The sequence below is a fragment of the Athene cunicularia genome, assembly GCF_003259725.1.
Source record: "Athene cunicularia isolate RWA chromosome 2 unlocalized genomic scaffold, athCun1 chr2_part1, whole genome shotgun sequence".
Classification (NCBI taxonomy): domain Eukaryota; kingdom Metazoa; phylum Chordata; class Aves; order Strigiformes; family Strigidae; genus Athene; species Athene cunicularia.
This window is the reverse complement of record NW_020799095.1, coordinates 87,679,794-87,704,535: the sequence shown is the minus strand read 5'-3', so window position 1 is coordinate 87,704,535 and position 24,742 is coordinate 87,679,794. Positions and strand designations below refer to the sequence as shown.

Sequence of the window (24,742 nt, the reverse complement as noted above, 5' to 3'; positions counted from 1 at the left end):
AAGGATCTTTTTATTCAACTAGCATTTAATATAATAGTTAAATAGAAGTATTTGACGACTGCTGTTTTTCATGCAGTTAAAAATTCCACAATCCAGTGCAGCCAAGGGAAATTCTTGTCTGAGAAAAATCACAGGCACTTACTCAATTAAATTTTCTGGAGTACCCTAGGTAATAATGCAATAGGGGCAAGGCATAGAGTAGTTTCCTATTCCACAACCACAGGACTGCTGGGAGACCGGACTCAGGCAAGCTCTGAGACATGCTTTTTGTTAGCATGTAAGACAAGATGATCAACCCACAACTAACCTACAGATCATCCTTGAAGATAAAATCTAGGACATTTGATTGAGTCCCCTATGACTCATCTTCAAAACCTCAACTAAGGTAATTCACCTAAGCAGACAATATACTCCAAAAGCCTGATAAAGCCAGAGGTCCCATATGAAGAACTTAAGGGTGCATTATTACTCTGGAAATAGCACACACAAACACAGTGGGACAAGGAAGACCTGACAGTCCTTCAGACCACAGAGCTCCAAGCTTCAGTGTTTATGTCCAGATTTCTCTCCTCTGACAACTGTAATCCTTTGAGCTCCTAAACTGCCTGAATAGGTATTGCACTATGGCAAAGAACTTCCAGTACTTTTGCTAAGGACCAGGCTAGGTCATAAGAGCCACACTACAAATAATTAAGAGGGTCCTTCTAGTGTAAATATGCAAACATGATAAACAGAATTCACTCTGAGATGGTGAGTTCCACAGCTGAAGGGCCTGAAAATGAATAGAAGCAAGGCCAATTATAGAAGTACAGCTATTATCCAAAGAGTGAGGGCAGCCAGATACACTAACAATGAAGCTTTAGGACAAGTGTCCAGTGAGACAAGGAGATCTTTTAATAGCAAAACAAGATTGGCCATTGCTTTCTCCACAGTTAAATTAATTTTTCAGGCCAATCTCTAGTTGGAACTGTTCAACTTTGTCAGTAGATTAACCCCAATCTCTTCCTTTGACTTCAAAATATATGTGACAACAGAAAATGCTGTAGGAACATGCTGAGAGCAATTCAAATAGATGTAAAGTTCTTTTGGTAACTAAGGAAGGATGCACCACATCATTACCACATTTCTTATGCTGTGGGATTCACCTTCCTGAAGATGAAAAGTCATAGCTGAAGCATCTAGTTATACAAACAATAATCAGAGAACATAGAGAGAGCTGCAACATCCTGTTAAGATTAAAAAGACTGACATAGGGACTATTTAAGCCAGTTGGGCACACACAAGTCCATGGGACACATCTAGAGTGCCAAAAGAGCAGTTCAGTGTCACTGTAAATTTGCTATCATGTCTGAAAGATTGTGACAATTGGGACACACTTTCAATGATAGAAAGGCAACTGTCACACCCATCTTCAGGAAGAGTAACAAAAATTCAGGCAATTATGAGCTAGTCAGCCTCATGTCAGTCTCCAGGAACATTAGTAAAATAATCTTGGAAGTCATTACCATATGAAGCAGAAAAAAGCAATCAGGAAGAGCCAGCAAGGGTGAATAGTCCTTATCAACCTGAATGTTTTCTATGATGAGACAACACCATCTCTAGAAAAGGAAGTAATGGATGCTGCGTGTCTCAACTTTAGCAAGGCCTCCAACATAATCTCACATAGTGTCCTTATAACTAAATCATGAGATACGGACCGGATAAGTGAACAATAATGTGGGTATAAAATGGACCTGACAGGCTCAGAGACGGTAAGTGGTACAAAGTCCAATGAGCAGCCACTTACCAACAGTGTCCCTCAGGGACTGATGCAAGGAATTAAAACTGTTCCCTGGGTGATGGGCCAGCACATTCATAAGTGTGTGAATAACACCAAACTGGGGGAGTCTCTGATATGCTGGAGAACAGGGTCGCTAAACAGAGGGACAGGCCGGAAAGACAGTCTGACAGAAAGTCTGTGAAGTCCAACAAAGACAATAATAGTCCTGCATCTGGGCTAGAGTAACACCACACCACAGTACAGGCTGGGATCAGCTGCCTAGAGAAGACCTTTGCAAGGAAAGACATGGGGGTCCTGGTGGACAAAGAGTTGAACAGGAGTCAGCAGTGATGGCCAGCTGCATGCTGGATTTTTAGTAGAGGTGTAACCAGCAGGCTGCAGGAATGCGACTTCCCTTCTGTTTGGCACTTGTGAGACAGGCTCTGGAGTACCATGTCCAGTTCTGGGCTCCTTGGGACCAGGGAAAGCATTGCACATAGTGGAGCATGTGACATAAGGAGAGAGGTTGAAGGAAGCGGGTTTGTTCCACCTCAAGAAGAGAAGGCCAATGGCAGAGTTTACTGCTGTCTACAACCACCTACCTAATAGCCAGGTATGGAGAAGACAGAGACAGACTGCTCCCAGATGTGCATAGTGATAGTACAAAAAGCAATGAACAAGATATAAGAAAATACTTTTGCCACTGTAAGGGTGGTCAAACACTGTAAGAGGTGTACAAGAAATTACAAGGTCTCCATTCTTGGAATTAAATGTCCCTTCCAACCTAAGTTATTCTGTGATTCTATTTATCCATTTTAAATTATTGGTTTTCAGCCTTCTTAATTTAATCCTTCTCTGCACTAAAAGACAAGGCAAAAATAAGAGAGTGCTATTTATTGCTTCCATTTTGCTCCCTGTCTTCCTTTAGGGCTATGTAGTACTCTGGCAGAGAATACTGAAAATGTTATGACACTAACTCATTCTTGACATGTGTTTTCTCTTTTAAATTAACTAGTCTTTCCTAGTTTTGGAGAAAAAAAAAATCACAGATGGGCATCTAAAAATGTGCTTCTTTGAGTTACATTCCACTACTGTACTGTCACTGTAAATACTGACACAGTGCAAGACTAATGTTAGGCAAAATCTGCTACATGACCCTCCACAGTGTTTTATGATTCTATTTTGAGTCAATCAAATTATGAGGTTTATTACAAGGAAATAGTCATAACAAGTCTGAAACACTTCAGATCACTGATTATATCCCTTCACAAGAGACAGATACAACATCTGTCATCCTTCAAAGCCTCTGCAGGATATGCAATTGATTTAAAGACTCCCTACTTTTCTTAGCAACTGAGATGCTTCATGTTCTAAATCCTTTAGTGTTGAAATCTATCTTCCACACCTAAAAAGGTGTCTCTTTAACTTCTGAGGCACAATCTAATTTATTGGCTAAAAAGAAACATGAACATCTCTACAACATCTTCTGCCCTAAACAGCAAGGGCTTTCTGCAGCCCAGTGCTGTCAGAACATGGGATTCTTTTATTCAAGTCAATATTCTTGCTATAATTATCAAGGAGATTTTACTGGCTTGCTTGGGAACACCAAAGTTGTTCAAAATGGCACTTGAACAACTGTGTTCTGAGACTAAATTCAGAGGACAATTATTCATAAGAATTTACCTGCACAAAGGACTGTCTTACCTTTTCCAACACCTAACAGTCCACAGAGATAATACTGGCACAAAAAAACCCACCAAGCAAAAAACTAGCAGCAAACATCTTTGATATACTGAATTTCCCATGTACGTCTTCAGTTAGATCTCAAATGGATAGCTCGGAGAGAGTAACTCCCCCATGCCAAGGTAAATGTGAGGCTTGACAGAAAAGTAAACAGTCCGTATCTTCACTCTAGATTGAGGCACATTACTGCCTAACGGGAAATAAAATTTAAAATGTAAAAAAGTATAACCATTTGGTGAGAGAAAATACTGCAGACTATTTTTAGACTCTGAACTCCTCCTGGATACACTGATAGGAAGAAAAAGCACTTGGCCACAACATAACTTGCAAGTCAAGAAATAGAGATCCAGACTGCACTGCTCTTCTAGCAGCTGAGATTATAGATGAAACTTGGGCAATTTGGCTTGTCAGCATTTTATTTTACTTGGACCTCTGAAGAAAAAAACATATGCTTCACATAACAAATGGAATGTTTTCAAATTAGGACATATCTGTTTGCAGATGAGTTTACTGGAGCGACGATGAATTTTCAGTCTGAAGTTTATCTAGAATAGACCTTCAAATCACAAAAACAATAATTCATCACTACCACATTTCTAGACATAGAAACTCATTGTTGAGAGATTTTCAGAAGATTTCTTACAGTACCATGCCCAATTTTTAAGCTTTTTTTTTTTTTTAAAAAAAAATCACAAAAATAGTATGAACTGCATCCCCAAAGTTTGAGGCCAGCACAGTGATTGAGCAAGAAATATAACAGCTAAGACAGCAAAAGGAAGGTTTATCAGGCTTCTGAAGTTATTTAAAAGATAAAAAACAAACACCCACCCATAACTCCACTGTTTAACTGAACAGATAAGTTTTAAGTACCGTAACCCACATCTTGGAGTAGAGTACTACTCCCTTCTGCAGTCATGAAGACATTAGTGTTGAAGGGTCATTTATTTGCCTCCACATCTGAAAGCTCAAGATTGTCTTCCTGAAGCCACAGCAAGCAGAAAGTCTGTCACACCTGTAGGTATTTCCATCTGCTTGAACAGGAAAAGCTTCAAGAAGACATTCTCATGATCTGAAGGTATTGGAGAGAAAAAAACAAAAACCCACCACCACTAACAACAGAAGGAATGTTCTTCTAGATGTCATCTTCTTGAAGGCTTCACTGCAGATGTAAGAATATGCATTTACTAAGAGCCACTGAAATGTCATGCAGGGAATAGTACTGGAAAAGTACTGCAGGGAATATATGGGAAAATAGCTTTTAGCATGACACTGGCATTCTCGTACAGTATCAGAGAATGTAACTCACTATTGGCCTAAACAGAGGCTTTTGGGGGGAGGATGGTGACAGAGGCAGCTCAACCAATTATCCATACCTCACGTTCAATCCACACAGAGAGCAAGTTTTCAACAAAAGTTGAATCCAGCAAAAAGGCAAGTATGATATGATTTTCATTCTACTGAGAGGAGTCATCAGATGGGACTGATGTGAGTCATCTTACTGAGTCCTGATGAAATATGGGTTGACACTGACCTTCATTCAGACATTCAGATTTAGAACGCAGTGACCTCAACAGCATAATGCTCAAATTACTTTAAATACTCTACTGTTTTAGCTTGCAAGCAATAAAGTCTAAAGTTGTATTTTCAACACTCTGCTGTTTGCAGTAACATCATAAAACAAAGAGCAGTCAGGCAATTCCTTCTGGCAAAAGATCCTATAAAAAAATCAAGTCAAAGTCAACACACAATTCCATTCCCTGTTCTTAAGATGACAGCATTTTAAGTAAGTGACAAATCTGGGTAACAGATCAGGCCTTGAATAAACAGCAGAAGAGGGTTAAGCAATTAAATAATAAAGGTCTTACATTATTCCTGGCACTTAAAATAATGTGCCAAAAATGGCACAAGCACAATTTCATGAGCAACTACATACCTGCTCTCCTTGCCTCGATGCAAGCAACACTCATTTCCTCTTTCAATTCATGATTTTCATTGGCTATAGCTTCCCCTACTGTAACAAATCTTCCAACTGCCAGGTTAACTGCTTGGCCCACTCTCTGAATTGCTTGCAGAGTCTTGTCTGAACGCTTTGGTTTATCCTTATGATTAATAAGAGTAGTTATCTGTGAACAAGAAGAGTTAATTATTAGAACTGTATGCAAGAAGATATTTTAACTTTAGTATTAAAAGCAAGTTTTGAACGGAACTTTTTTACTATACTTCACGCATAAAATTTAGTGTTGAGTCATAAGGTATCATTTAACTTCTCAGAAAATGAAAAAAAAAATTTAGCGTATAATTAAGTTTGCTCATCTGCTGTGATCTCAGCTTATCTTATATCTCAAATGAATTGAGGGATTTTTTTCTTCCCTCCCATTTGCAGTATTAAAATAAGCCACCCTAGATCTCTCAACAGGCTTTCACACCACACAGTAAAACTTGAAGAGTGCAATAGTAGACATCAACATAATTTTGGGTTTGCCAGCACTGGAAATCTCTAAAGTTTTTTTACTGCCAGGTACAACTAATCACACTCATCAACTAGGATTTGAAAGCTTTGCCTCTTTTTACTGACATAGCCTTTATAATTGATTAAGGCAGGCTTTGAGAAAGAATGAGGAGTAGCACAGTCTTTACACAAAAAGAAGACCCATTTGTCTTTTAGCAATAATGTGAAGTATTCAAGCCCTCCCCCCCTTAAAATATCCACTGTACTGATGACTTCAGCATCCTCAATTACACATGTTTTCTGGAACTTAGAAAAAGATTGTAATTTTGATGCAAGTTATCAATAAAACAATTTGTGAGGACACTCTTATTCTGAACTCCACATCCTATATCAGCTTTTCTGCCCAGTACCACACGGTGCTATACATTCCTTCTTGGATCACACAGACCAGAGATCGGCTGTAAAGGACTGAAGATTTGTCCGAAACACCAAACACGAGGAAACAGAGATCCTTCTCCCACCCAAAGAGAAAGGTAGGATTGCAGAAGCAGCTTCTTGACAAAGTCATTAGATACACATGAGAATAGTGTGCAATACTGGCACTCAGAATTAACTAATTTCAAAGTGTACTACAAACAATACAGAAACTTTATATTTTTGGTATGACAACCATTTTCTAGTGAGATGCAGGAGAGCAGTTGAATTCTATAGTTTCAAACACCCTAAATCAGCATAAAAGCCATCACTGTTGCAAACAAAGACAGTCCTGCCTATCCTTGCCTCGCTCTCTCATTTTTGCAATGAATTTATCTGATGTGGGTTAAACCTGAATTGTGGAGAAGGTGATGTTTGCTATTTTAGTTTTTCTCATAATCAGTTGCCCATTCCAGTTCACTGCATAGCTGTATGAATACTTTTGGTGGCAAACGGGAAAAAGTACAGACTGGACAGAGAGAGATGGGCAGAAGTGCTCCTTTCAGCAGCAGCATGGTTTAAAAAGCCCACAGAACTGCATTGTAAATCACATCTCCAAGAACTCAAAGATTTCTGCTGAGAGAATCTCAGAATTACATTAATTACTTAAGTGTCTGAACACCTCAGCTGTATCAGCTTAATCACATATGTCTTTGCCTATTCCTCAAAAATCCACCAGAAATCATCCATTCACTTATACATTCTCCTACCAGACAAGCCTATGGTAGGACAAGAGCATAGAAGTTGCACCTGTAATGCTCACATCGAACCCAAGGACAGAGCTGGAAGCAGTGTAGGAACTGCTCCACTTCATAATGTGATCAATGCCCAAGGCTTACCCTTCAGATAACACTGAGTTGTATTTCTGGGGAAAAAAAAAATACTGGAGTTTTTTAACACCTTACTAGGGTTGGCTTTGAATGCCAGGAGCTGGTTAAGTCCAGTTTGCAGTATTAAACTCTTTGCAATGGAAAATGTCAATACTTCATAGAACACTTGGCACCAAAAAAAAAAAAAAAAAAAAAAATGTGAATGGAAGAATATTTTGTCCTGGTATGAAACATCACTACAGAAATGCATAAGAAGGCCCACTCATATGTCACTGGAGAAGTAGGCAAATGATAGAAGTCATAAAGATGTCACAGATTAAGTTGCCTTAATAAAGTCTTAAATAACATTTTCAGAAACACTTTCATTTAAGACATGGGTAAAGTTTACAATTCTATCACTTCTTCAGAACCCTTCGGAGGGGGTCACCAGTTCTGCAGAAAAAGACACCCCCTATGTCCACCTCACATAAGGTGAAGCAAGAATCTGAAGCTGTTTTGGCAGGTGCATCACCAGTGTCATCTTAACCTCATAAAGTACAGCAAGGCCAAATGCAAGGTCCTGCACCTGGGTTGGGATAATTCTCAGTATCAATGTAGATTGGGGGATGAATGGATTGAGAACAGCGCTGCAGAAAAGGACTTGGGCATACTGGTGCATGAAAAACTGGATGTGAGCTGGCAACCCAGAAAGCCAACTGGATCCCAAGCTGCACAGAAAGAAGCATGGCAGGTCAACAGAGCTGATCCTGCCCCTCTACTTTGCTACTGATAGACCCCACTTGGTGTTCTCTGTTCAGCTCTGGAGAACCCAGTGCAAGAAAGACATGGACCAGTTCAAACTGGTCCAGAAGAGGGCCACAAAAATGGTCAGAAGCCTGGAACACCTCTCCTAGGTGAGAGAGTCAGGGCTGTTCAGCCTGGAGGAGAGGGGGCTCCGGGGAGACCTCATTTCAGTCTTTCAGTATATCAAGGGGGCTTATAAAAAAGATGAAGAAAGACTTTTTACCAAGGCCTGTAGTGGCAATACAGGAGACAAATTTTTTAAACTAAAAGAGGGTAGATTTAGACTGGACATAAGGAAGAAATTCTTTACTGTGAGGGTGGTGAGACACTGGAACAGGTTACCCTGAGAAGTTGTAGATGACCTCTCCCTGGCAGTGTTCAAGGCCAGGTTGGACGGGGCTTTGAGCAACCTGGTCTAGTGGAAGGTGTCCCTGCCCATAGCAGGGGGATTGGACTAGATGATCTTTAAAGGTCTCTTCCAACCCAAACCATTCTGTGATTTTATGACATATATACCCACTGGAATAGCTGGTATATGCAGATTCAACTCAGTTTGCAAGTCTATTGTTATACACAGCAGCTGAGGCTTGCAAATACCTCCTGGAATGATGAACTAGTAGCTGGGTAATATAATTTCTTCTCAGACTGGCCAACTAAGGCCACTACAGTAACTATCTTAACATTAGAATGGAGGGAAATTTGTTGAACTCCATCTTTCTTTTTTTCCAGAAAAGTCAAAACCTACATGCATTATCAGTTCAAAACAAACATTGTAAAATAACTAAACCAGAAGCTGGTCAAGCAGTTTGAAACATCAAGACAGCTTCATATAACACCGATTTCAAGTGTGATCAATGTTATGTAGCAAATTCACCCTATACTAACATAGTAAAATTTGCATAGGATGTTTGTTGTAAAAAAGTAAGCAACAGCCCTGAAATAGGAGTAGGTAAGTCATGACAAAAGAAAGAGGAAGATATGAAATATATACCCGTTAAAGGAAAAAAGGCTGTCTTTCTGTTCTAGAAACATGAGTTAGACATATATCAAATGTAAAATTCTTAATAACATCAAAGGCATGAGGAAAGTTCTTCAGATACAGCTGAGCTTTTCATAACTGCCCCTGCAGAAAACCGCTGTGCAAACAAGAAGAATGTATAATTCTGAGAAATATCTTTCTCTTTCCTTCATGAAATGTTAAGAGTGACAGATACACACTCACATATATCCTCCATTTAAAACTATGAAAAAGTAGAGGTAATAGCAACTGCATTTTTAGATTCTTGTCAAAACTTAATCAAACATAATTAACAATCAGGGTTAAAAAAACCTAAGAAACAAAATCTTAACAGAGCAGAGAGAGGAATTTCACTAGTATGTTAAGTGACATACTGAAGGAAACTGTGATGCTAATAAGCAGCACAAAGGTTATTTAACTAGTTCAGACCATTAAAAAAAAAAAATAAAAAAAAATCCCTAAGCAGTACAACTGAATGGGTGTTGGGGAGAGGTCTGCTTCAGGATACAAATAAAGCAATACGCATTAAAAGGCCAATAAACTAGGAATCTATAATAACAAATAAGCAAAGTTTTTGCTTCTCACTTTTAAAGAACATTCAAAACAAAGATATAAAATTGGACAAGAAAAATGGAGAAAAGCAAAGACCAACAAGAAACTTAAGAAGGGACTTTCTCCCCAGTGAACAACCACCTTCCTCCTCCAAAGATACCCTAAGAGCCTATCAAAAACTGAATTAGTGAAAACTTGCAACGTTTAAGGATATTTTAGGTTACAAAGAACTGCCTTTCCCCTGAAGCCCACCCAATTGCAACCAGACCAGAACAATTACTGTTGTGTTTCTTTCGCATTTTTTTTAGAAGGAAACCCCTGTGACTCCAAGAACGTTATCTAAACTCTCTTTTAAGATTAACAGCTCCCACATACTTAATCTGTCATATTCTAATCGTGTATCATCCAGTCACTAACATTTGTGGTGCTTGGGCAAGAGTTAACAGCTGAAAGACCTGTGAGTCTCTTTGAACAAGAGTAATATGGTTACATGATGTTTACATAAGGATTTACTGATCAGGTCCTAGAAAGGAAACAGTCCTTTTGATGGTACCCATGCTCTGTTCAATGTGAGCTTTTACACTATTTCCATGGAATGCTTATCTGAGATTTGAGACAGTTTAAGGAGTGTGCAGTTTCAAGAAACCATCAGTTACAATCTTTTGTCACTTGTTTCCAGCCGCCCCAGAAAAATGGCCTTTTCCCAAATACTTTACTGAAACAAACACATATAGTCATAATGTATCAAGATGTACTTCATATTTAAGGAAGCAAGCTCAGTTGTGGCAGTTTGCAAGCAGCTGTTTTCAGAGTTTTTTGAGGGCCTTCAGATACTGACATTTAAGCTGTTATATGCTTCATGCACAGGAAGCATCATGACAGCATGCTTAGCTAAAAATATTTCAATATCTATTTCTTATCAGTGTAATTAAGTTTTACATGACACACTTCTACAAACACAAGAGTTAAACTGAGAAGTCATGTTGGAAGATACTCTACCCACTTCCCTCCCTGTGGGTAAGTATCCACATTGTATATGAAGTAAATTTAGTTGTATTTGATAGGACATGTAGAAAATTTGGTCAAAAAGACATTTCACACATTACACATACTTTTATTAGTTCATCTTGAGTTGAGGGTGGTGAGGAACTTCTACTATTACATTTTAGGCACTGTCTCTCATTAGGTCTTGTGTACTACGTAAGGACAAACAGGTCTTCAGACTCATTTAACCAGACAGAAGCACACTTTGTTCCAACACACACTTCTGCTACAGAATGTAGCCACACATGTGAGACAGCACAGAAGCAGCAGCTGGCATTTGACATCCAGTCCATAAGGCCTACAAGCAAAACTGTCACAGAGACTTCTCATCACAAAAGACAAGCCTCAGGGATCTTGAGAAGTGAACAAAGAATACCTGCTTACCTGCCCTAGAAATCACAAGTCTGTTAAGATTAGGTGCCTGTCTTACTAAGCATTTTCTACAATTTCAAGCACTAAAATATTTTTTAGAAGTCTGGTTAATGTGCAGATTTTTAGAATTGGAATGCCTTATCTTCCTACTCTGTTTTATTTTTGTAGAAAAATCCCACAATTAAACTTTGTAGAAACTCAACTTTGAAAGTTTTCAAAGGCTGGAAAAGATTAACCAAAATGAAATGCAACTGAATTAACAACTAATGTGCTAGTTAACTGTAAGAACCCAAAACATTATTTGGGACAACTGCCTCTGCTTTATGGACGCCTGAATCAGAAGTTTCTTCTACATGTTATTATTCAAAAGGGACAACCAACCCTTTCTTGCAGAAGTTGCGTAGACCTCAATGCATCATTCAGGACCCTGAGTCACCGCTTCTGTAAAAGAACAGCTTCCAAGAAGTGTTACAATCCTGCTACCCCCTATTTATATATTTTCCTCATATTGCCTATGCACTGGTGTCTAGAAGGGCTATACAAATATGTCACATGTCCAAAACTGCTGAGTTCTATTACACTTGTGGTAACAGTGTTGTAGTTGTATCTTTACCCAAAGGCTTTTTAAAAGCATCTTCTCTTTGCTTCTGTACACATCTTTCATAAAAGCCTTCAGGGAATCACATGAAATAAACTACTTTAACAACCTGTAAGCTGGTTCACTTATCTATGGGCAAATGCTAACATGCTTAAAGGAGCCTCAGGCAATCTTTCACATGTAGTGCCTAACAAGCTGATAAGCCACCTCTGAAAAGGAAGAAGGAACAATCCAGGACCTGCAGTGACAAGTAGAAGCTTACAAGCAACACAACAGCCCTACCAAATCATACCACTAGTATACCTAACCTAGTATTTCCAACAGTACCCAAATGTAGGTGCTGAGAAGAAAGCATGAGAATAAAACAAGCAAATGAGACACTAGCTATATTGCAGTTGTAACCAGATTTTTGGTTAACTGCAAATCGTACACTTCATTTTAAAGCATCACAACATTTGACTGTGTAGTCCTCACAAGCAGGATAGCTTCAACAGGTAAAAAATATTATTTGGAAGGGGTGATAACAGTCCTCTTCACCTCCTTCAGATCTAGGCTTCAAAACGTACCCTTTGTAAAGTTTGCCAGGAAAGACAAGAATGCACAACTTCAACTTCGAATACACACCTCAGATTATTAGTACCATTGCTATGTACTTGTTACACATTCCTGGAATTGTTAAGAGATCAAAAGAAAGGATTCAACTCACAGCGAGACTGTCCTATAGTAGTGAATACCCTTTCTTTGTGCTGAATGCATTCCTAGAAAACCAAGGGCTCTTTAAATTTCAAGATCCAAACCAAACACCACAGAGAAAATGATTATCCAAAATGTGACAGAGATTAACTTGTTCAATTAAGATGTAGTACTTTGATAACACCAATTTATTTCCTCCAGTGTGGGTTATTTTGCGTTTGGGGGTTTTTGGTTTTTTTCAAAGTAATGAAAACTCTGGAAACTTCAGAAATTTTTTTTTCAGTGGGATTAAATTATTCCAACTTTTTTAGCAAGTTCTTGTGAAAATGAACTCCAGAGAGAATTAAAAAAAAAAAAAAAAAAAAAAAAAAAAAAAATGTGGAGGTTTGAATTACTTAAATAATATTACTAAAGTAACACTACTATAGAGGAGAATACACTTGCTTTTTAATGTTCACTTTTCACAGACTCCTCACAATCAGAGATCCCCAGTGATCTGCAGATGTGAATCAGAGAAGTATATGAAAACTGACCTGCACTCCTGTCATCCTCCCTTCTTTTTTCCACAAACAGAAGAATCACTGGAGAGAATGCTCAGTGAGTCTTGACAACAGATCAGAGCTACCTTGTTTACTCTTATTATCACATGCCTTACAAGTCAGAGGACTGCCCTATGTTCCCCCAGAATTTCTATAGAAGCGAGTGATGATGACGAAGATCTTAATTTTCAGACAATTAAAGTTCAAGCTTCCTTCTCTTTCTGAAAAGATGTATGGAAGTTTACAGACTGAAATTTGCACCTTTAAGCAACTTGATACGAGTTGGCAAAAATAATTTTTCAAATTGAAACTCCAATTTAACCTCTTCTGATTTATGATGCATGCATCAACAAGTATACTGAACATCAAACAAAATACATGTTTACCTATCATAAAATGCATCCAAACAAAAAACAGCCTTTATTGCACCTTTCATTATGAATTGGCTTTCTAACTCTACTGATGTCTTTAAGTTTGCTGAAACGCACAACTACCTCAGTAAAAAAAAGTGAACGTAAGCTAATAAACCCAAATACTGGTTTTAAGTGTGTGCAAGCCAGTACATTTCCCTCCCCTCCTGTTGCCCTCCAGTTCAGTATCTTCTTACCCAAATGGGTAGATTTCTTAAACAAAGCTATTACCCTTTTTCATTCTGCACCTAGAAATCCTGGGCATGAGCAAGCCTAAGTAAACAAAATTAACTCTGAGGGAAGTTTGTTGTTTAAAAGTATACTTTCAGATGTGGTCAAAACAGATGCAGGCATGTTTTCAGCACCAGAGAGATGCAAGTCTCAGAAATAACTCAATTTACTAACATGATCAGGTAACCTCTAAACGAAAGACTGAACGGCAAATGATTATTGTGGCTTTCTTCCCTAACTTGCCTTTGTTAATGTACCTAAACTTCTACTGCTTGTGCAAACAATGCCTGAGCCTGCTCTGAGCTGCTTATGGAAACAAAATATTCAGACATTGTAATAAATGATGTAACAGGGACAACACGCTGATACCACCTACAATTGAAAATTCTTTCTATTCAAATCGGGATTGGCTCCTGAAGATGTAGGAAAAGTTGCTTGTTAGTCCCACAAACATGCAGCTTCACTGGCACAAATACCAGCCATTCAGTCTGTCTTGCTGCAGACAGAAGGGTACCTCCAGCCTTTTTTAGCAAAGATTTCCTTAGCAAGCATTTTGACATACCACTTCAATTCAGAGCAACACCTGGTATTTCATCTTGAAAAAGCACATACTTGCCCTAGGGATTATTAGAGAAGTACAGTGTGCTCTGGAAACGGCTATGCAGATTGAACTACTATCCACCTACAGGAGTGTAAAACAAAACAAAAACTTTGTATCATCCAGGAACCATTACCTTATTTATGTTAAAGACCCTGTATATTCTTCTGCTTACTTCCTCGAAGAGCTCCAGGGCAACAAAAACTCATTCAGTTGGAAAAATTAAGAATATTTAAATGTAACACTGAACACAGTACAGAATCCTTGATAATTAAAAGGGAACATTCCATACATTTGTCTAACCTCCTACATGTTAAGCACTTGCAACTTTGGACAATATTACCCTTTTAAACAATTTTGACACCTGTGAATAAATAAATTTAAAAAAAAAACCAAACAAAAAAAACCCAAAAAAACACACCAAACCCTAACACAAAACCCACCAACACAAAAACTACATTTACAACATTATCTTACTACAACACAATTTTACTTTATTGTTATTTGAAAATACATGATTTGTGTGGTTATAGTTGGTTATATTCATTCTGCTCAATACAAAAAATTAAATACAAAAACGTTTCTCTAAGAGAAAAGCAACTGCATAATTTTTTATTCTTCCATATACACCTGGAAGAATCTTAGGATTTGCTCATACATGATTTTTGCAACTTACAATTAGGGGTCATCTTACTGTTTGGGAATTCATTCTATGTATAAAGACAAGAAATCATCCCATTCAGTATCTAAAGTAAGATTCACAGTTCCAATTTGGCACTAGAGCCTATATCACTACTCATTTTCCCCACTAGCTTTAAACAAGGCTACTAATGGAATGCAATACAACTCAATGAGCAAAAATTATAATTAAGGCTCTATCTAGCAATGGTTATGTTTTGTCTATGAATTAATAAACATTAAAAAAAAATCCATGAAGAAAGTCATAGACTCACAGTACCATACAACAGTTTTACTAAACTATTATCAGTTGTTTGCAATCATTAATTCATAATTCATCCTTTGGGGATTTCCCTACCTAATCTATCTAAAACCATCTGTTAACAATGTTGAATAGCAAGAAAGCTGCTCAAATTCTTTTTGTGCAGAATCACTATGAGGCAGTTTTGATTTAGTACTCATTCTACAGGAGAACTACAAAAATTTGTTTAATTTATAGAAAAGTCATTAATCAGATCTCATAAATTTGAAAGATAAGATTCCATTGAAAAAGAGCAATTGATTTTCAGCTATGTCAGTAAGAAGCATCTGACTTCAGCTACTTCAAATATCAGTCTGACTCATTTATCACATCAAAGACTGAGGTACTGAACATTATAAGGCAGTAGCCAAGCTTAACTAAAGCCAATTTCACCATCCAAGGGTTCACAGAAAAAAAAAAAAAAACAAACTGAAACCACATCTGTTTCATGGTGGTGCTGTTGCTCATGTGTTAAAATGTTCAAGTGTAATTTTTCTTGTAAAGCAGAATATCATTAGTGATATAAACATAATTAATTATTAATGTAACAAAATAATTTCATTTACCTATTTAGAATATTCTAAGGTACTCCTGTGCTCCCCAGCATACGTTAAAAACCATAACTGTAAATTATTAACTATTTCCATTTCACTGTTTCATAACAACCTAGCTTCAATGACTAAATAGCTGTCAATTAAAAATTAGCCTCAGTAAAGGAAAACCTGCAACCACAACAGCCCAGAAATACAACTGGTACTGTGACTGAAGTAATCACATTATCTACAGCCAGATGACAAAATCAAGAGATTAACTTTTCTGTATAAATCAAAGAGAAAGAACCAGGCTCCTTTAGGGGCACAAAATACCAAGTGTAGGCTAAATAACAGTTGAGCTGTTGCAAGCTTTGTTGTCCAGAAACAGAATTTGTATCGAGTGGAAGATTCATAATAGAAACCACAAGCTCACAACCTAACCCACAATACCTATGGAACCAAAAGGAAGAGAAGAGTCCATGAGTTAGTGACTAATTGAAACTAATGAGGTGCAATTCTGTACACAGGCAGCATACCATATGCTTCCAGACTCAACAGCAGTTAATGCGTATGACTGCATCCATGGCTCCGTTTCTCTGCGGTACACGATGTAAACTAAGAAGGGTTTATCAGAAGGTACAATGCAAGCCTCTACAAACATAATTCTATTTTATTACTTGATTTTATTACTCAACATACATAATTTTATTACTCAACAGTAGTGCCAAGTCTCAAGTCTAAAGTGAGTACCAAAATAATTAACAAAGAAGAAAATCCTGGAAAAGGGGAGAAAGCTTCTCAAAGCTTGCAAGTTACCAGAATGTTTAAAGTACTGAAGGATAAAAATTAGTATGCAATAGGCATTTTAGAAGAAGTGTGCTCGGATGTTTTTTTTCCCCCTCAGATGCACTGAAGAATGCAATGAGTTTAACACAAATATGGATTACCCTACTTTTTCTAAAAAAGGAATTTTCCCATCCTCCAAAAAGAGCCATAAGGGGCAAAGTGCAAGTCCTGGCACCATACTGGAGCAAGAACAGCCAACTATGTAAGAACCTTTTAGCACCTTAGAAGTGGGAAAGGGAAAGACTTAGAGGTACCAAAAAATGCCTAGTGTAACAAGGCAGCCAAGGGACTTGGTGGAACAAATCTCTCAGTGCACCTGTTGCATGGGGAATGCAAGTAAGTTTAAATGGACAAGAGCTTGGACTGAATGCTGAAGTTCAGGAAGGGAATGAGACTAGATATATTCCTTAACTGTATGAATAGTGTTCAGAGAGTATACGAGACACTTCTATTCAGTCTCTGAAGGAGACTGGTGCCACACACGTGTACATCCCTCAAAAATAAGCCTTAAGAAGCTCCTTTGCTACATCCAGAGGAAATATCCTTCAGGAAGGAGACATACTAAGGTTCATGTCCACAAGTATATTGGAGAACTGAACGTGAGTTGCTATTTGGAGTTCTGCTGCTACTAGGTACAATAATAGCGACCTAGTAATTTCCAGTCACCTGAGGACTTTCAAGCCAATGAGATCACAAAACAGCTTCCCCAAAGACACTGCTAACCTACAGACAAAATTCAAAGACCAGTGTCACAGAACAGTAGCATACTAAACCCCATGTCTACAGTTTTACACTCAATTGAGGTATGGAGGTTGCCTGACACTTGTACATGGCAAATCAATACAAAAAGTTAGGAAGAACAGAAACAGTGAACACCCACATTAATATGACATACCAGCAAAGACTCAACATGGTGTTTGTTAAACGAATTTCTGCCTCACAAAACCAGATTTCTCTGTAGAGATCACTGATTAGATGGATAAGGAGGCTCTCTGCTGAAAGAAAACAAGGAAACAAAGTCCATATCAAAGGTTTCAAAGGACGTCAAGCAGGTCTCTGAAAAAAAATGAAAGAAGGCTCTTTGTATGAATATTTAACTCATTAAGAGACAGAATGATGAGAAGATGAAGCAAGACAGGAAGTAAATGATTGCTTACTTTAATAGGAGATGACCAATGGAGTTTCACAGTAACCTGCACTGGGACATGGATTATTCTACATAATCATAAAGAGGGAGGAGAGATAGGCAGGTAATAAAATGATGAAAATTTGCTGGTGATCCTAAGTTATTCAGGACAGTAAAGATAAGATCTGACTAGAGAATTGTAGAAACACCTTGCAATGCTGACCAGGGAAGAAAATGTCAGACAAAAAATCACTGCAGATTAAAGTGATACAGATGGTAAAGTATCATCCTAGTTTTCTACATGAAAGCTTGGTCCTAGCTGACCATTACATCTCTCTTCTTGAGGTGAAACAAACCCGCTTCCTTCAACCTCTCTCCTTATGTCACATGCTCCACTATGTGCAATGCTTTCCCTGGTCCCAAGGAGCCCAGAACTGGACATGGTACTCCAGAGCCTGTCTCACAAGTGCCAAACAGAAGGGAAGTCTCATTCCTGCAGCCTGCTGGTTACACTTCTACTAAAAATCCAGCATGCAGCTGGCCATCACTGCTGACTCCTGTTCAACTCTTTGTCCGCCAGAACCCCCATGTCTTTCCTTGCAAAGGTCTTCTCTAGGCAGCTGATCCCAGCCTGTACTGTGGTGTGGTGTTACTCTAGCCCAGATGTAGGATTATTATTGCCTTTGTTGGACTTCACAAACTTTCTGTCAGATCATCTTTCCGGCCTATCCCTCTGTCTAGCAGCCCTGTTCTCCAGCATATCAGAGACTTCCCAACTTGCTGTAGGGGAGTTCACGTGCCTGTTGAACGTGCTGGCCTATCATCCCAACATTTGGATCATTAATAAAGAAGAATTTAAGAAGTATCAGCAGTCCAGTAAGGTTCCCGCTGACTGGAAAAGGGGAAACATAGTCCCCATTTTTAAAAAGGGAAAAAAGAAGACCCAGGGAACTACAGGCCAGCCAGTCTCACCTCTGTGCCCAGCAAGATCATGGAGTGGATCCTCCTGGAAAATAAGCTAGGGTATATAGAAAACAAGGAGGAGCTGAGTGGTGACACCCAACATGACTTCACTAAGCATTAGTGGATACGGGAAGAGCAACTGTGGACACTGTCCCACATGAGATCCTTGTCTCTAAATTGGAGACACAAAGATTCAACAAATGGACCAACTGGTGGATAAGGAATTGGCTGGACAGTTGAACTCAGTGTTGCAGTCAACGACTTGATGCCCGAGTACAAAGCAGTGACAAGTGGCGTTTCTCAGGGGTCAGTGTTGGGACCGGAGCTGTTTAACAACTTTGTTGTTGACAAAGACAGTGGAATTGAGTGCACCCTCAACAAGTTTGCCAACGACACCAAGCTGTGTGGTGAGGTTGACATGCTGGAGGTAAGGAATGTCATTCAGAGGAACCTTGACAGGCTTGAGAGGTGGGCCTGTCCAATCCTTATGAAGTTCAACAAGGACAAGTGCAAGGTCCTGCACATTGGTCAGGGCAATCCCAAGCATAAATAGAGGCTGGGCAGAAAGCATCCCTGCAGAGAAGGACTTGGGGGTATTAGTGGATGGAAAACTGACTGTGAGACAGCAATGTGTGCACCCAGCCCAGAAAGTCAACCGTATCCTGGGCTGCATCAAGAAAAGTGTGGTCAGCAGGTCGAGGCAGGCGATTCTCACCCTCTACTCTACTCTTATGAGACCCCACCTTCAGTGCTGTGTCCAGCTTTGGGGCCCCCAATATAAGAAGGACATGGACCTGCTCAAGCGGGTCCAGAGGAGGCCACAAAGATGATCAGGGGGCTGGAAAACCTCCCTTATGAGGATAGACTTGAGAGAGTTGGGGTTGTTCAGCCTGGAAAAGAAAAGGCTCCAGGGAGACTTTATTGTGGCCTTCCAGTACTTAAAGGGGGCCTACAGGAAAGATCAGAAGGACTCTTTATCAGAGCGTGTAGGGATAGGATGAGGGGTAACAGTTTTAAACTGAAAGCAGGTAGATTCAGATTAGACATGAGGAAGATATTCTTTAATGTGAGGGTGATGAGGCACAATCAGGTTGCCCAGAGAGGTTGTGGCTCTCCCCTCCCTGGAAGTGTTCAAGGCCAGGTTGGACAAGGCTTTGAGCAACCTGGTCTAGTGGAAGATGTCCCTGCCTATGCCAGTGGGGTTGAAACAAGATGATCTTGAAGGTCACTTCCAACCCAAACCATTCTATGATTCTATGACCAAAGAATCACAAAATACCTCAAGAATCACCTGGTCCAACCCTCCTTGGCAAAACTTCAGACTAGACAAGCACCCCATATAGCTGAATCTTACCCAAGGTTGTGAAATCCACCACTTCTGTGGGGAGATTATTCCAGCAGCCAATTATTCTGTGAAAAGTTTTCGTGTCCAGTCAGAATCTCCCAAGGAGTATTACCCCTCACCTTTTCCATGTGACTCTTTGTAAAAAGGGAGTCTCCATCCTCTTTGTAGTCGCTCTTTAAATACAGGAACATGGTGATAAGGTCTCCCCTATGCCTTCTCTTCTGAAGGCTGAACAAACCCAATTCTCTCAGACTTTCCTCACATGTCAGGCTTCCCAGTCCCTTGATCATCTTTATGGCCCTTCTCTGGACCCTCTCCAGCCTGTCCACATCCTTATTGTATGGTTGGGACCAAAACTGAACACAGTATTCCAGGTGTGGCCTGACAAGTGCCGAGCAGAGCAGGATAATTACTTCTTTACCTCTGCTAGTGATGTATCCCAGCATCTTGTTGACTTTGCTGCTGCAGCAGCACACTGTTCACTCCTATCGAGCTTGTTATACAATACTGGCCCCTGTATCGGTCCCTGAGGGATGCCACTGGTAATTGACAAAAAAAAAAAAAAAAAAAAAAAAAAAAAAAAAAAAAAAAATATCCAATAGGGCTATTCTAAAGTCATACCTTCAGTCTGAAAACTGCATCAGTGAGCTTTTCACATAAATGGGAAAACATCAGCTGTTGGTTCTTCTTTGGCCTCTAATATATAACTGCAGAATACTGGCAGAACATTGTGTAATGTTATATAACTATATAACGTTTACTGAAATGGGAATTATTTTAGCTAGCTTCAGAGAAAGCAAGGAAACAATACCATACTAAAGAACAGGCTTGTTTTATCCACCTCAAGGCACATATCACTGCTAACTTCTGCAGAATCTAAGACTGACAGTAACAAAATTCAGAAACACTGGTATCGTGGGCTTTTTGTAGTTATTTAAACTCTTATTTTATAGGTCATGCTAATTCCAAAAGCTCTGACAAGATACTGTATCAAGGAAGCTGGAAAAACATGTAAAATTTGGGCACACAATCATTCTCCAAAGTGTCGATGACAAAATCAACTTTCTGAAGGTTGAGCAGCTAGCTGTAATAGCCCATGTCTACACTCAGGATGTTGTAGGATAGGTCCCTGTTAGGTATTGGAAATTAGGTGTCGGAAGCATGGGGAAGGCAAAAGAGCAAAACAGAGGCAGGTCTGCAAAGCATACATTTTCTTTGACACTGAGTGCTCAGAATAAACACAGCACCAGACGGCGGTCCAGTGATTTGTGTTTTGATGTGGCACCGAGGAAGAATGCGAGACGGGATGCAGGCCGTGCGGTCCCATTCTTTCCCTTCAAGGACAGGCTTATCTGCTGTTCTGCTTGATTCCCTTGAAATAATGATTTTTTGTAGCAACCTGCCAACTCTGTGCCTCATCCTCCTTTCCTTCCTACACAATCCTGCTGCACCTATCATACCAAGTCGACCTTGCTTCCTGTCCTCCCTCTTTTTTCCCCACAAAAAACAGCTGTACCCCTTTTCACCATAAAACTAATTATGTATTAATGACAGAATAATGATTGGACTACAGTCCCACCCACTCACCATACCTACTACAATAAATAGCACCCCAAGTTTGTACCTAACTTGGAGGGACGATAACCTGACACCAAAATGGAGGGACAGATCAGCGGGTTTGTGCTCTTGACACACACACACACACCCACACACACCACACACACCCGCCCCCCAGAAGGGACACCTTCTGGTAAGACTTCCTCAGCTACGCTGAGTGTATACCCGGGAACTGCGTGTGTATGACTGCAATTCTTTTTTTTTTTTTTTAAATAGTGCTATATAGCCAACCTGAAGTTTGTGCATTTATAAACTGTACTATTCGTCAATCTTCTCTTGAATGCAACCAGACTTACAGTATATGGGCTGTTTGGGCTGGGTCAGATTTACAGTGACAGTCTCAACTGGCATACCCTATTAAGGGGTAAGTCCAGCTGCCCCTAGCCCCTCTGATCTCTGAGGACCGGCTAGAATGCAAGGGGATTTATCTCTTACCCTAAACACAACAGTCCCCTTCAACTATGAAAACTGACTTTGTTCTTTCAGGAACATACGCAGAGAGCGCTCAGAGTTCCCTCTTAGTGAACTTCTCCCACGTGCCTGAGTGTGAAGGTTGACAAAAACCTACTCTGCAGTTTCTCAGAGTGCTTCCTTAGAACAGATACAGACAGACGGACTCCTACAGCTGTCAAGATACCCAACTGCTGCTAGACTAGCAAACAGGTACATAATGGCAGCTGAGGAAGTCACTGGTGGAGCCACATCCTGGAAAGTGCCTTTTCCCTGTCTTTGCCTTTCCTCAACTCTTTAAATGACTTGTTATTAAATGAGTCAGCATCAACCACTTTAAACACCCTTCCTGACTTGTGTTGCCAAAACCTTTCCATAAAAAAATAAAACCCAACATAATTAGACTGGAAATGGGTAGTAGCAGTGGAGCAGATGTCTAGATTTTAAAGAATGCTGTACTATTTATGTGTGGAACACTGAACTAAAGACATCTATCCAGGAGAAGAGAATTCTACCTGTACTAAAGAAAATTGTGAGATTTGAATCAAAAGCCCTATTTTCTGAACTGCATGCCACATGCTTTGCACAATACTACAGAATGATTCTCTTCACAGTACAGATATGTCGATAGTGAAAAAGAAGTGTTAGCAAATATGCTTAATACTGTGGCTTAAATCTGCCATCCTTATCATTTGTGGCACTATCAGAAAAGGGACACATCAGGGTCTGAAAAGATCTAGAGAAAATGAAGACCTAGTTTAACTCTGTAAACAGTAAGTTTTAAAAAAAATTATTAATAAACATCTTCAGTAATGACTCTAAGGGTAATTTCTCCTGCCAGGTAAATAGGAATCTTACACCACTGCCAGCAGCAAATATACTCTTGACACTATATGGTCTATAAGAAAAATCAAGCTGCAAAGTACAATTAAAAAAAAAATCAAACAAAAATAACCCTCACTTTTGCTGAGAAAGAGCAAGCAGTCAAAACCAAATTTACAGTATTACACATCAATTAGGACAATGTATCATACGGTACATGAATTTAAAAATAATCAATGCTTTTTTTTCTTAAAGAAAATAGATTTATCTCCACATGAGGTTGAAAGTGAGTTTGTCAGACAGGGTGCCTTTTGTTTCCTCTCTCCTTAAAATAAGTAGTGAAAAGCAGTAGCAACATTCTATTTTTATTTTTTTTTCAGTATAGGCAGCTATCACATAGCTTTCTTGGTTTTTAACAAAAGGGTAAACTGTGAAGTTAACTTCACAGCAGGAACTAATCCCTTTGCAAGTGTATTTGATAGAAACGGAAAAACAAAGTCGTGAGCAATATTACTAATACACTGCTTACAAAGAATATAAAAACAAATTCTGAGATTAAGTACTCTGTAAAAACCCCTTCTGCAAAAACACCCAAACAAAGCCAGCCAGTGAGACCTCTGCTGAACAATCTGGATGAAACAGTACAGACAGAACTGATAAACCAGCAGAGTAAGTGGGGCATTTTATCAGGCAAGCAGCTGATACCATCAGCAACTTCAGCCTGAATCTGAACGGAGCTCAGCGCTCATGCTTCAAGTGAACAAGCTCACCTGAAGTCTGGAGCGCTTTACCAGGAAAACAGTAAGCTCTGAGAGTTCACAAATGCTCTGACACCTTACACTGTATACAGGGGATGTGAAAGACGCTTAGCACTTCTGGAAGAGGCAGTCATAGGTGTTGTGGGCAATGCAAAATCATACATGACGTATTACACGTGCAGTGAATCCCCAGAGAAATATGACCACTGTTCTTAAAAGAGTATTCCAGAGGAACGTGCACATCTTCACAGAAAACTGTTAAAAGTAAGAATTTAACATACGCAATTAAATTTAGCCTTTGCAACAGGAAGGTTTCTGTTTGCTCTCAAGCTTCCTAAAAGTGGGTCTCCATATTTTACCTCTCTCCACTGTTTCAGGAGTAGAAAATTCACTGAACTTTAATTTTACTTGGCTTTGGAACAAGTGGTTTAATCCCTTCGATGGGCTGCTTCGAACTGACTGATTTCTTCAAACGGAGACAGACAAATTACCATGATAAGTACAGAAATACAATTACCCATCACAAACCCTTCCTGCAGCCCAGCTGTACAAATGCAAAACACGGCTCTCAACAGTTTGTTTCCAGATGGGCTATGACGGTATAAACATAACTTGACCTCACCAGGACTAGTTGCTTTTGTGTAGCTGTTACACATTGTTTAGAGATTTTGTACAGATAGGTTTTGGTTTGTTAACTTTAATAATCAGCGCTGAAAGTGCAAAAACGTTACAAAGCAAGCGCTGTGCTGTTTTCATACATTATTTTTCAAGAAAGAAAAAACGCATTGGGTATCTCAAACGCCAATTTTGTAACTAAAGACCTAAAGAAAAACCCCCACCAGCACCTAAGCGGTTGGCATATAGTTACTTAGGAGATCACTTGAAAGCCTGGTTTTTATTTTTCGTAAGCTCATTTAGCACTGTGCAGGACACGTTAAGAGGTCACCCAGGCACAGTCTGCGTAACATTTAACTTCTTAAAATTCGGCTGCTACCCTGGGGTGCGAAAGAGCTCCAATCAATGCAACGCTCAGGCCAGACCGCGAAAACACAAAGCTTCGCCAAATCCCCTGGAAGTCGACCAGCACCGAGCTGTGAGAAAAGGAGAACGCTCCCATGCGGAAAACCGTCAGGCGAGGGAGAGGGAGAGCCCGGCGGAGCCAGGGGAGCCGGGCCGGGAGCGGTTCCCGCCCGGCGCCCCCCAGCCCCTC

General features: G+C 39.5%; 1 protein-coding gene across 1 annotated transcript in view; it reads right to left on the bottom strand.

Moving 5' to 3' along the window:
• CTNNAL1 (catenin alpha like 1) overlaps nt 1-24,742 on the bottom strand; it is a 101,828-nt gene that overhangs the window by 32,788 nt on the left and 44,298 nt on the right. Inside the window, exon 4 of the mRNA XM_026841407.1 lies at nt 5,436-5,654. Within this exon, the coding sequence (XP_026697208.1) occupies nt 5,436-5,654 (219 nt within the window). The remainder of the gene's footprint in view (nt 1-5,435; nt 5,655-24,742) is intronic.